This window comes from Eurosta solidaginis, chromosome 5, assembly GCF_040869045.1.
Source record: "Eurosta solidaginis isolate ZX-2024a chromosome 5, ASM4086904v1, whole genome shotgun sequence".
Lineage (NCBI taxonomy): Eukaryota > Metazoa > Arthropoda > Insecta > Diptera > Tephritidae > Eurosta > Eurosta solidaginis.
Window position 1 is genome coordinate 254,369,709 of NC_090323.1, and position 14,628 is coordinate 254,384,336.

Genomic DNA, 14,628 nt, shown 5'->3' on the forward strand with positions numbered 1-14,628 from the left:
ACTTACTTAATTGGCGCTTACCGTTTAAACGGTTATGGCCGTCCAACAAGGCGCGCCAGTTGCTCCGCCAATCGGCGCCAATTGGTCACACCAAGGGAGTTTAAATCGTTTTCCACCTGGTCCTTCCAACGGAGTGGGGGCCGCCCTCTACCTCTGCTTCCATAGGCGGGTTCCGATAGAAACACTTTCTTGACCGTAGCATCATCTTTCATTCGCATAACATGGCCTAGCCAGCGCAGCCGCTGCGTTTTAATTCACTGAACTATGTTGATGTCTGCGTATAGCTCGTACAGCACATCATTAAATCTTCTTCGGTACTCGCCATCGCCAATGCGTAGTGGTCCATAAATCTTTCGAAGAACTTTTTTCTCGAACACTCCCAAAGCCGCTTCATCTGCTGTTGTCATGGTCCATGCTTCTGCCCCATATAGCAGGACGGGTACGATAAGTGACTTGTAAAGTATGATTTTCGTTCGCCGAGAGAGGACTTTACTTTTCAGTTGCCTACCTAGTCCAAAGTAGCATTTATTGGCAAGATTGATTCTTCGCCGGATTTCAGTGCTGATATTGTTGCTAGTGTTGATGCTGGTTCCCAAATAAACGAACACTTTTACTATTTCGAAATTATGGCTGCCAACAGTAGCGTGGTTGCCAAAGCGCGTATGGGCTGACTCTTTGCTCGACGACAGCAGGTACTTCGTTTTGTCCTCATTCACCATCAAACCCATCTTTAACGCTTCTTTTTCCAGTTTGGAGTAAGCAGAACTAACAGCGCGGGTGTTTAGGCCGATGATATCAATGTCATCAGCATATGCCAGTAATTGCATGACTTTATAGAATATTGTTCCAGTGCGCTTAAGTTCTGCAGCAAGTATAATTTTCTCCAGCATCAAATTAAAGAAATTGCATGATAGGGGGTCACCCTGTCTGAAAGCTCGTTTAGTTTCGAATGGCTCGGAAAGGTCCTTCCCAATTCTGACTGAGCTGATGGTGTTGCTCAACGTCATTTTGCACAGCCGTATAAGTTTTGCGGGGAAACCAAATTCAGACATAGCGGCATATCGGCAGCTCCTTTTCGTGCTGTCGAAGGCGGCTTAATGTAAATATTAGTGTTTAAAAACTTCAATCTGGTCTAAAAATATGGGGGGCGGGAATCTGTTCTAATTTCATAGTCTGATATAAAAATGTGGTATGAAAATACTGGTTAGCAATAATTCAAAAAATCTAGTCTAAAAATAGTCTCGTATGAAACATCTTGCCCAAAATCTAATACCATTGATGACATTTTATAAGACCATAGAAATTTTTAAGTTCTTTAAAATATCTTCTAAAATTTAATCTACTAAACTTAATATTTTTTCTTAACTTCCTTTTATGTTGAGACAATTTGTTGATAAAATCACAAAGTAATAGATAATATAGATAAATTTAACATTTCACTTAATAGAATTTGTATAACTAAATACTTTTATTTCTCTGTTATACGCATAGTTTTGGTAGCTGTGTTCTTTTTTCATCATCCCTTCATTAGTTATTCGTGTTTTAAAGCTTTCGTCAATCTCCTGCCCCCGGTATGAGTATGCATTTTGTGATGTTATAGCAATCCGTTGTTGCATTTTATATTGTGTTAAATATCCCTCGCTGTCTAATGTTTATATATTAAAGAATATTACTACTAACTAAAATTAGATTAATTACCAGCGAAGATTGCTGAGCTTATTTTCTTTCTTTATTGCAGTTTTGAATAAATCTCGTTGTAAGTACCCACTTTTGCATACAAAGTGGCAACCCTATATTTATTTTTCTATCCCAACATTTTTAGAAACATTTAAAAAAAAATCAAAATTGATTGCATTCTAAAATTGGTCGAAAAATAATGCGAGAATTTTTTTATTATTTCATATTTATTTGAAATTAGCGAGAAAATTTTAGTTCTTTAGTCCCTTATCTCATAAGTGATATCATAAACTCTAACCGTCATGGTACTAATGTATATTATAAACAATTTTGTATGGTAGTATGAATATAAACTTAGCTGAATGAAATTAGCGAAATTCAATTGAAAATGAAAATATAATGAAAAGCGTGAAAGTTAAAGTGGGAAATTGATAATAAGTTCCAGAAGTGAGAAAGGAGAATAAAACTACCTTATACAGTGATTAAGAGGTAAAAACAAATTATGAAAATATGCCTTTGTTATTTAAAAATTGACGTGAAATGTTTTGAAATTTAAAACAAAGCGAAAGACAATGCTCTAAAATTTAAAATGTGAGCGTAACTTTCAACCAATTTCGTACCGATAATATAGTTTTTATTCGACTAATGACGTTATCAATATCTTGTGGAAAGTTTAACAAAACATGGGGGACGCCACGCGCATTTAAATTTTTTTTTTAATTTTCGTATCAAGTTGTCGTTTTTGTTGTTGTAGCAGTGTTTCGTATCAAGTCGTACCCTATCACTCACCACTGAGGTAGAATTTCAGTATAACACCGTTAGCCTATTAAACATTTTGTCAAGTCCTTAGCAATTTTTTAGGAAGTGGGCGTAGTCGTCTACAAAATTTTTACCTGGGTAGAATGTTATAGTCAGAAAAACTCGAGTTCGAATCTCGGCTCGCGGAGTATATAATTTCTAATTTAAAAATAGAAGAACATTTGTAGTAATGGTTGGCAGGATGGAGATAGAAATAATGTCAGGGAGCATGTTTAATTACTTATTTTAGTTTGTTCTATCAAAATAAGGCATAAAAACTAAGTAGTCAAATTATCTTGAAAGACGTCTAAAACTCATTTAACCAAGATATTTTCAACGACTATTTATTTAAGACTTGCAAAATTTTCTTCTATTAAATGTGGCTGGTACCATCTGTTTTTTTTTTTTTTTTTAATTTGAGTAGACAATTTATCGACTCGTTAATTTCAACTACCTTCTCAGTGCTTGTGAAATATTTATTCCAAATCTATGTTGGCTCTTTAGTAGGCCGTACAACACATCTTTTTAAAGCTATAGTTGATAGTTTCTATATATGGAAGTTTTATCAGTCTCGACTAATTTTTAACATAGCCATACGACTAAAGTTTTTATTAATAATAAAAATAATAATAATATTATTATTATTTATAAAGCCATTGGACCAAAATCCTTATAGACTATATTATGAATCTAAGTAAGTATTACGTACAGCAAAATTGTAATTAAAATATACAGCTTAAATAGCGGAGTTCAAAATTATCAAAAAATCGGCTCTCGGAAGCGAAAAATCAAGAGAGACTTTTTTACTCAACTTACAAATAGCGCGGGTAACAGGAGCATAACTAGCGTAATTTAAAGATATCTCTATAGGATAGATATTCCGAAGAACTCGTTGAGGAACCTTAAAACGAATCCTTTTCAACAAATTAGGACAGTAAATAACCCCCTTAATCATATTGTGTACAAAAGTTAAACAGGGTATAGATCGCCGACACTCAAGAGACTTGAGCCCTAAGAGCATAAGCCGAGAAGAATAGGATGGCATGGATTCTGAAAAGTTTAATAGACGAAGAGCAGAGCATACTTAAGAAAAATTTTCTGTATCCTCTCGATTCTATTTATAGCTAACTGAGTACAAGGTCTCCAAATAAATACAGCATATTCAATGTGCGACCTTATGAACGAGGTATATATAAGTTTGATTGTATAAGGCTCAGAAAGTATGGAGATATTACGCCTCACAAAACCAAGCATAGAGTAAGATTTAGAAGTTACATAATTAATATGATTATTATAAAAAACTTACTATCAAAGAGGACGCGGTCATCAAGCTCACTTACGCACTGAAGTTCACAGTCAGAAATAGTATACCTTGTGCGACAGACGGAAGTTGACTTAGAGCAGGTCATATGGAAACATTTAGAAATAAAATATTACAAAATTATAGAAAAAAAATATTAATAATAAGTACTAGAAAAAAATTAGAAAGAAACCAAAATAATAAATAACAGAAACAATATAACGAAAATTTGAAAAACAAATATTTAAAAAAAGAGAAATAAACAAACAGAAAGAAAAAATTTAAAAAAAATTATTAGAAAAAAGAATAAAACATAAAAAAAAAAAATAATACGAATAAAATATTTTAATTATCAAAGAAAAAAAGTTAATAAAATAAGACAAAAAGAAATTTTTTTATAAACAAAAAGAAGGAAAAAATAAATAAAAAATTATTAGAAAAAAAATAAATAAAACAATAAAAAAATAATATAAATAAAAAAATTCAAATGATCAAAAAAAAAAAGAAAGTTATTAAAGTATAAGAAAAGCATATAAAATGTATATTAAAAAGTCTAAAATCTCAATAATATAAGAAAAGAACACAATTAAAAAAAAATTTATGTAAAAAAAATAAGTATGTAAATACCAGAAAAAATTAGGAAAAATAAAATAAATAAAGAAACAATATTCTTTTTTGGCGACCTTATATTTAAAGAAATTGGTTTTATGTGTACCGGCTCGAGGTCAATATTTTGGTAATAAAAACACCAGTTTTTATTTTTTATTCCGATATATTTCGGTTACACATCGGTAACCGTCTTCAAGGGACTATACAAAACAATGTAAAAACAAATTTTCATACATGTAATATGTCATATATTATAAACATACATACATTTTTGAGTTAAACGTCCGTTCGCGTTGGCGTGGAGTTTTGTACTGTCGATTTTGTTGTGAGTAAGTGTCTGTACAAGTGAGCGACGTTGATCGTGTCTGTTTTGAAGTTTAGTCGTATGTCTGGTGGTGTCTGTATTATGTGTAACATTTCCAGTGTTAATCTCTTTCTATAGTGATTTTGTTGTTGTAATACTGACGCTTTCTCAAAGTTTGGACAGTGGCCACTAGATACACAGTGGGCTGTTAGTGCAGTTTTTTGGTTATTTAAATTATGACAATGTTTCATGTCCGATTTGTGCTGTGCTATTCTCGTTTTTAACTTCGATTTGGTGGTGCCTACGTAAATACTTCTGCATGCTTCGTAGTTATTGCCATTGCACGGAATTTTGTAAATGACGTTGCTTTTTTCCATAGGAGGTATTATGGACTTGGTTTTGTTGAACATGTTTTTGAGTGTGTTACAGGGTTTATGGGCTATTCTAAATTGATTATTGTTGTAACAGTTGGACTTGATTAGACGCTCTGAAAGTTGAGGTACGTAGATTACCGATTTAAACGTTTTTGGTGTTACGGATTTTTCTAGATTACCTGCACACATCGATCTTCTTATTAATGTCCTTATAATATTTTCAGGAAAATCATTTAGTTTGAGTAGCGAAAAAATTTCTTGTCTAATTTCTTGATGATAGACATCATCAGATATCTGTAGCATGCGTCGTATACAGCTCATTGCTGTATTCATAATCATACTCTTCGGGTGTTTAGAGTAAAAATTTATTAGTCGCCCTGACGCAGTTGGTTTCTTATACCATATAAGTTTTAACTGGCTATCTCTTTTTATAACCATAGAGTCTAAATAAGATAGTTTTCCTTCTTCTTCCATTTCTATGGTGAACTTTATGTTTTTATGAAAAGTGTTCAGCGCGTTTAGGGTATTCTGTATTTCATCATGTTTTACAATTGCGAATAAATCATCCACATATTTTGTCATAATTCTTGGTTTATGCACTAATTTTTCAATCGTATTGTTCAAAAGTTCTTCCATTATAATGTCCGCGATAACTGGAGCTGCCGGCGATCCCATGGGCATACCTCTTAATTGTGTATAAACCGTGTCATTGAATTTAAAGTATCTGTTTTCTTCGATACAAAACTTTAATATGTCCATAAATAGTTGTTTGGGCATATTAGTATGTTCTTTTATAATCGTCCATTTATTACGTATGATGTCAAGTGCCATTTGTGTTGGTATACTTGGAAACAATGAAACCACGTCAAAGGAGATGAGTCTTTCATCTTCGCAAATGAAGGTATTATTGATTCTATCTTTAAATTCAAGGGTGTTCTTAACGTTGTATTTGGAGTCAGCCGTGATATTTTTTAAAATATTTATTAGAAATTGGCATAGACCATATGATGGAGAGTTAAAAGCAGAGCAAATCGGCCTGAGAGGAAGTCCTTTCTTGTGGATTTTCGGTAGCCCATAAATCCTGGGCGGTAGTGCCGTCGTTGTCGAGAGTTTGCCTTTTTCCGCCTTCGTGATGCATCCCATTCTGTATAGTTTTTCCACTAAATTGTTGTTCTTCGTTTGTAGCCTTGAGGTGGGATCTTTTCTATTCACTCTGTAAGTCGTCAAGTCATTGAGAATCTCGCTCATTTTATTGTTGTAATCGTCTATCTCCATGGCTACGGTTTTGTTTCCTTCGTCAGATGATAAAATTCGTATGTGGTTATTTTTACTAAGAAATTTCCGCGTCCGCTCTACAGTATCTAATATTGCACGGTCTATTGCACTTTCCCTTTTAGCTGTTACATGATTTTTTACCAGTAACGAGAATTTTGTGCGCGCTTCTTCTTGCGCTTGAGATTAACACTGGAAATGTTACACATAATACAGACACCACCAGACATACGACTAAACTTCAAAACAGACACGATCAACGTCGCTCACTTGTACAGACACTTACTCACAACAAAATCGACAGTACAAAACTCCACGCCAACGCGAACGGACGTTTAACTCAAAAATGTATGTATGTTTATAACATATGACATATTACATGTATGAAAATTTGTTTTTGCATTGTTTTGTATAGTCCCTTGAAGACGGTTACCGATGTGTAACCGAAATATATCGGAATAAAAAATAAAAACTGGTGTTTTTATTACCAAAATATTGACCTCGAGCCGGTACACATAAAACCAATTTCTTTAAATAAAGAAACAATATAAGAGAATGTTGAAAAAATAATTTTATACCCACATCAAAAAATTTTTAATTAAATGTTAAAAGTAATGAAAAATAGTTGAAAAATTAAAAACAAAAATTAAAGTAGAAACTAAACCAAAAAAAAAAATAAATTGAAATTAAAAAAGTCCTTTATTAATAGGCCGACAAAACAAAACCAATTGTTATTAAAGCATGATTTACAGTAAACAAAGATACAACACTACCAGGGATTTGCAACAGATGGCGCAACGCTGGTAAAATTTGGTTTGTAGTGTAACTAAATGGCCACCGCAGCGTGCTTAAAGCGTACTGATGATGAAGGCTTAGCAACCTTCGAAATGGATCTATCTACGCAGCTATGGCAGGTGTCTAAAAAATTGTCTATCTGCTATTCCAAAAATTAAAAATAATTGTTTAACTACAGAAAAATTAAAAAACAATAACTGTCATAAGAATCATTGTTCTGGTCTTAAGCTCGAATCGAACCTAAACAAATTTTGAAAAAAAAATTTATAATATTGTTACGAATATTAGCAACACTAAATATTAGCATGCTAAACAGTGCCTTGCATGCACATCCATAAATCATTATGTATCTACACAAACGAATCAATAAATTATGTCTACACATATGTACGTACACGCAGGGAGAAACAGTGCACAAACACATGCATATATCTTATCTGAGATGCTCCCGAAAGTATGCAATTGTAATTGTGGAAGTGTCGCTCACAAATACGCGCGCATATGAGAAGCTATACACGTGCATCTGTAGTTATAATTATATGGCGGTAACTAAGTAAATTCTGGAAGCGCCTAGAAGATGCCACGAGGAAATCACAGAGTATAAAAGCACTAGCGGTAGAGGCGCTACGAGCAGTTTTTGATTAAGCACGCAATCTGTCGGGCAATAGTAGAGTTTCATTTAAGCTATCAGTCAGTTTGGTTATTAAGCAAGCTAGTTGCAAAGTATAAGTGTTATTGTGAAGTACTTTAATAAAGGCCATTTTTCCATTATTCAATATTGGAGTTATTTATTCAACAGTTTAGCGATACGAACGTTAGCAGAAGATTGCATATAAGAGGATTTGTAAGTAAATTCGTTACAATATGTTAGAAATAAAAAAACAAAAAACAATTAGCAAAATTGCGTCTAAGGCCTAGAGATAATGTAATCAAGTCTTTATGATAAGGTCCGTAATTAAGGGAGGGGAAACAGTACCCATTTTATAAAGGGACAATAATATTGGGCTGTGCGCATATTCAACTCCTTAGCAAGTCATAATACCATCTTTAACCACTCACTAAAGAAACTCTAAATAATTTAATTTTATTAAGTTAGTTGATTTATTTTATTCGTGATCTTTTTCAGCTTACTAAACATGTGTCTTTTGTAACTGCTTTTGGCTCGAACTCCGATCCATTCCGGTTAACTCGTTTCCATTACATCCCTATTTTGGAGTGTATTACCAAAGAGGATAAATACAATAAGAGCCGTCACTCGTTATTTTGTGGCGAGTATCTCGCTGGAAATTGAAAAAATTGATGCCGAATGTTTTCTGAGAGGGACATTTTTAATTGTCTCGCATTTATCCATGCCGTGTAGGCCTCTTGTGCAACTGTGATTTTTGGAAAGAGAATTAAATAGATTAATTAAATACAGTCGAAAAATAAACACAAATACCCCACGAAAATGTATAGAAGACATTTATAAACATCTCGCCCAAAAAAAAGTAGCGACTACCTCTCAGTATACATCGAGTAAATGCCAAAAAAATAACGAGTGACGCCTCTTATTGTATTTATCCTCTTTGGTATTACTAAGAAAATATCACTCATACGCCTAGTGGGTCCGTAATGCTACCAAAATCCGATAGTTTGTAGGCTTGTATGTTTGAAAGTTTGTTACGCTATCATAAAAAGAGCTTAATGTATTTGGGCCAAGTTTGCAATCAGATTATGGAATAGCTTGATTCCTTGGCTAGATATTAGTTTGAAACGGTGAATACTTCTTCGCTTTCAGCGAAATCTTAATCTTCATATCTTCGCAATTATTTAATGCCTATTAATTTTTCTGTGGAGAAGGGGAAAGGAAAGGAGGCTTAAACTAAAGGGTTTAATTTATTAATTAAAAACTTTTGAGCTTACGCTTATTAACATAACATACATTGATATTTGGAGAGCAAAGTTCATCGCAAACTAATTGAAAATATTTACAAGCATTACCTACACATATGTATATATACATATACCTACAGGGTTTACATATTGAACTAAGGTTTCTTCATACAAAGAAAAAATTTATGTGAACAACAAGTGCTCGAAGCTTGTTCTTATGAAACAAGAACAATGAGGAGACAGTACCCATTAGTAATTCAATGTTTCATTTAAAAAGTGTTGGTACAAGTGTAAATAAAAACACAAACACCAAAATACATGCATACATACATGTGTGAATAGAAACAAATCTTCTGTCATATGCAAGAGATTGCACATACATTCATGTGTAAAAATGTACGTTGGTGTGCTTACATTTCATGTATGCAAAACATTTCTAACACGAAAACAAAAAACCACATAAAAATGCTCTTCACATTCACACAAGCTTACATGTGTATGTTTGTATGTGTGAAAAGAGGAAGAATTGCTTGAATATGGAATTGATTAGTGAGATTGTATGCATTTAATTTAGCGTACAGTACACTCTGGCCTATGGCAATGGGTTTATTGCAAGCTTGTTTGGTATTTCTGTGAAATAGTTCTTGTAGATATGAGCAATTAAAATTTATCTCACAAAAGAGCATATTCTTAAATACTTTAACTGCTTTTGAATCACTCATTGTGTACTCCTAGGTTATTTGATACAAATATGTATGCAGGAAAGCGATAGCTGGATGGAGTGGTAAATGTAGAAGAGAGAGAGAGGGTAATGCAGTGGGATAGGGGTGGGGAATGAGACTGGGAGCATCAGTGATTGAAATTTAGATGGGAGAGGCGAAACCTGATTGAAAGAAGAATAAGAGAGAAAGAAATATGCATACAGAAAAATAGAGCGCAAGAAAACATAGGAAAATAAGAGGGAGAGTGATAGTTAAATGGTTGAGATAGAAACAGAATGATCGAAAGAGAGAATGAGAGTAAATTTGAGATAGAAGTAGTTTGAAATGACAATTGAACGCGAGAGGGAGATGGTTAGGGAGATTTCAGGACAGAGCGATAATAAGGAAACACTTTGGGCTTCATTCTGTATTGCGAACGATAGCTTAGTCGAACGATTCGACTCCAAATGATTTCGTTTAGCAATAGTATTCTCTATCATTTTCATTCAGCCTTTACGTAACTGACTTAACGTCAAACGGGAAGACGAAAGCAAGTGTCAAATGAGATGTTGCCATATTTTAACATAGTGCAAACACACTAGCGATTCGTCTCTGGGACAAAACGAACGCTCGTTTCGTAATAGAGAATGAGGCCCTTTGAAACAAAACGAAAGCGAAAGTTAGGGCTGTCGGTATCTGCTACTGATAGGTAAAAGTTAAAAGCTTGACATGTTGATGATCAAGTATGTAGTGATTGTAGGAAGGACGTATTTCTTAGCCGCCAACTATTGCTTAGATACCGCACCCAAAAAAAATTCAGGAATAATTTACGCGGTCGCCGTGGTATGGTGGTAGAAACTAGTTTCTCCAAACAGAAGAAACCTTTTCTAAATGGAGTCGCTCCACGGCAGTGATTTTGCAAGCACTCCGGGTGTGTTTCTGCCTTGAAAAGCTTCTCAGTGAGAACTCATCTGCCTTACAGATGTCGTTCGGAGTCGGCATATAACATTTAGCTCCCGTCCCGCCCATTTGTAGGAAAAATCAAAAAAGAATACGACGCAATTTGGAAGAGAAGTTTGGCCTCAAATCTCCACGGAGATTACCACGCCTTTAATTTATTTTTTATAACTCGTACATGTAAATATTGTGAGAAATATTCAATCAAATAGTCTTGACTGGAACAAATGGCGAAACATTTTTCCGTGAATTAATGAAAAATTATTTAAAAAAATAATGTAATTTCATTACATTGAAATTTTCTCAATTTAAAGAAATTTGGTAAAATTATTAGCTTGACTTTTTCTTGAGATAAGTCCTTCGAAGGAATTTAAGGTAATTTTCCTCTGCTTTCTTCCAGCGAATCTAGGGAACGCTCCGAAAGTTAAGACGTACTTTGGTGGAAAATTCTAGCATTGATGATGACCTTTACCTGGAAAGCCTTTCATGGCAGATACTCTTTCGAAGGGTACGCCCTACCACTCCAAAGAGGCATACACATTTAGAAAAACTTTTTGGAAATATTTATGACCTTACTTGTGATGAAACCTGCGCATTCAACTTGTACCTTAGTCAGGACGTTTCTTATATACCATGGCGGTCTGTGTACAAATTGCAAAATTTTTTATCATTTCAAAGTATGTTCTGGCCTTAGTTTTAGCCAAGAAGTTGGGTAAAATATACAGGTGAGATAATGAAGATTCCCGAATATTCATTCCCAATGTGGAAAATGGCACAGTTGTGAAAGGAATAAGCGGACTTCTTTACGCAAAAATGGAAAATGCGAAACATCTCTGTTAAGATCGTCATCTTGACATAATGCTGGGCATACATAAGGACTTAAGTGAACCCCATGCTCATACACGGGAACCATTCAGGAATTCTTTGGAAGGGCCAAATCCACCAAATCAATTGACATCTCTCATCGACGTTGATGACGCTTTGCCGAATATTGATATGAAAACATTTTCGGATTGTGTTGGTATAATTCGGAATTTACTTGAAATGGTTTTCGCTATAATATTTGGGATATTTTAAAATAGTTTCAGGATTACTTCGAGGCTAATTCGTGATTGCTTAAGCTTTGTTTCTGGCCTTCTTCTGAATAATTTCAGAATTATTTCTTGATAAATATTTCTCATGTTTCAGATCAATTTTGTAATTATTTCGGGATTGTGTTCGGGATTGTCCGGGTCATTTCAGGATCCTTTGGGACTGATATCGGTACTGTTTCCGGATAGTACTGTTTTGGGTATGACTTTAGAACTATTTCAAAGTAATGCAAGGACTATTTCGAGATTAATACGGGATCCCTTCAGGATAATTTTGGGACTGTTTTCGATATCATTTTGGGAATAATTTGAGATAGTTTTTGCGATCATTTACCTTATTTGGGGAATAGCTCGTGATACTTCCAGACTGGTTTTCGGATCACTTATGCTATTTTGGGAATATGTCTAGATCATTTCGGTATTGTCTTGTGGTTAAATTACAGAATACTACCGAATAACTTCAAGATTATTTCGAGAATATTTTGAGGATAGTATCGGGAATAATGGTATTTTATTTTGGAGCAATTTTGTTGTGGTTATCTCATTATCGTTTTGGTACTTTATCTTTTAAATACTCCACCTTTTTGAGATAATATCAGGAGTGTTTCCAAACACATTGTTTTCGGTATTATTTTGGGAATATTTCAGGGAAATTTTAGTAATATTTCAGGATAGTTCTCGATTACTTTCGGAATCTCTTAGGCTAATTTGGGAACATTTCTAGATCAGTTTGGAGTTATTTTGAAAATATCATTGAATCAATTCGGAACTGTTTAAGGATGTTTTCCGGGCTGCCTTTGGGTCACTTTGGACGATATACTGATCGATATGGCACGATTTTCGAGATAGTTTCGAGAAAATTTTCGGCATTAGTTTTAAATCATTTCCCAAGAAAGTTTGGGACTTTCGGGCATCATTTCAGTATTGAGCAATGTAAATAAAGTGGATCATGCAAGACCTAAAAATAAAATTTAGTTTTCGAACTGAACGAAATTTTACGTGTGTACAGAACCGTCGGCAAAGATTAGTAAATAATAAAATGCGATAACATTTTGTGAGGCATTGAAATTACAAGACATTAAAAATTATTGTTCATAATTTTTTAAATAAATGGCACGAAAGGAATGTAGGGCAAAGAATTTCAGATTTATTTTAACAAATAAGCATTTCCTGACTTGATGATCCAAATTTACAGCAATGCCCTGCATTTATACAAGTAATAGGTAAGATGACTATGATACTTACATCTCTGCTTATTAACATAAAACACTTACATTTTCAACTAAATTACACAATAATAATTTACAAGACAAATTTCGCTAAACAATGCCGCAATGGCGAAGCGTGAATGAGGGGTCAAAGAAGGCAAGGTTTGAGTGGATATCCTTTAAGCGAACGCTGGACACGGACTATGAGGCACTCGTATTCGTATTTATATATGTATACAGCTTTTCTGTGTGTTTGCTTCTTAGCGCATTTTGACACATCTTAGTTTTGCTTTTTGGTCTTTTGGCTCATTGCCATGACGTCTTGCCATTATGTGCTCCGCTCTGCTCTGCTATCCTGCTTTTCTTGCGCTTTATTCTTATACAAACTTTGAGTGTTACCATCAAAAAGAAAACTTGGCTTCTGGTTTACTTTTAGGTTTTGTTACATAAATAAAAACTAAATAAAGTTGCGATAGCATGGAGGATGTGAAATTAATATATGCGCTGCCATTCCTCATTCAATGCTATTTGTCACTTCCAGGCATTTGTTAACGATTTTGATTTTATTTCTATACCTTTTATGAACACGAAATGTTATATTAACTTTGGTCCGGTGTTTGTAACGTTGAGAAATATAGAAGATAGACTCACCATTAAGTATACCGAATTGATCAGGGCGACGAATTGAGTTGGTATAGCCATGTCCGTCTGTCCGTCCAACCCTCTGTCGGTTTGAACGCAAACTAGTCCCTCAAATTTTGAGATATCTCAATGAAATTTGGCACAAGGATGTATTTTTGTATTATATTAGACATTTGTCGGATCCGGTTTAATGGTTAGGCTATTTCAACAAAAGGAAAGCGGACAATTTCCCAGGTGTGCTCCGTCGATAGAGGTTCTTTAGTCACAATTGTAGGCATTATAAATGCCGCTGGAAACTCTCTGCTGCCAGTATTCGTATTTCCACGGGTGAACTATAAAGAACACTTTGTTAAGGGGGGTCCGAAGGGCTGCATTGGAATTGCCGCTAAAAGTGGATGGATGTCTACGGAAGGTTTTTGTGAAGTTTTGAAGCATATCCAAAAAAAATATCCGTTGGCCGACAGAAAGTCCGAGTTTGCTATTTTTGGACAACCATGTGTGACACTGCAGCCCGGCTTCAATAATGTATTGCAGAGATAATGGTATCCATGTGGTAAGCTTCCCGACACATTCTTCGCACAAGTTGCAGCCGTTGGACATATCTGTATTCGGGCCATTTAAAAAATATTTTCCGACCTCGTACAATGATTTTCATTTATATAATCCTCGCCGGGCTATAACTATATACGATATACCTCAGCTGTCCAAAACTCCTTTCCAAAAAGCATTTGTATCTGAGAATATTTGCAAGGGTTTTCTGCAGCCGGGATATGTCCATTTAACAGGCAAGTATTCCCCGAATCAGACTTTGTGGATATAGCTACAGGTCACGCAATTCTATCTATACAACCACCTAAAAAAACTCCAAAGCAAGTTCGCCCGTTACCTAAATGCAGAATAACTCATGACTCTTCAAATCCAAGAAAGGGTCATCTAAAATTCTTACATCCACTCCATCGAAGGAAGAATAAGAAAGTACTACATTGAAGAAAATACCACCGCGCAAACGGCCTAAAAGGAGCCTGAAT

The 14,628-nt window shown here is 34.5% G+C and overlaps 1 protein-coding gene across 5 annotated transcripts in view; it reads left to right on the plus strand.

Moving 5' to 3' along the window:
- The window catches only part of LOC137253265 (band 7 protein AGAP004871), a 264,640-nt gene that overhangs the window by 45,764 nt on the left and 204,248 nt on the right, over window positions 1-14,628 (plus strand). For 2 of the 5 annotated variants that reach the window (XM_067789873.1, XM_067789872.1), the window contains exon 3: window positions 1,739-1,756. The exons of the other annotated variants lie outside the window; for them this stretch is intronic. In XM_067789873.1, the coding sequence (XP_067645974.1) occupies window positions 1,739-1,756 (18 nt within the window). The remainder of the gene's footprint in view (window positions 1-1,738; window positions 1,757-14,628) is intronic. 5 annotated transcript variants of the gene reach the window in all.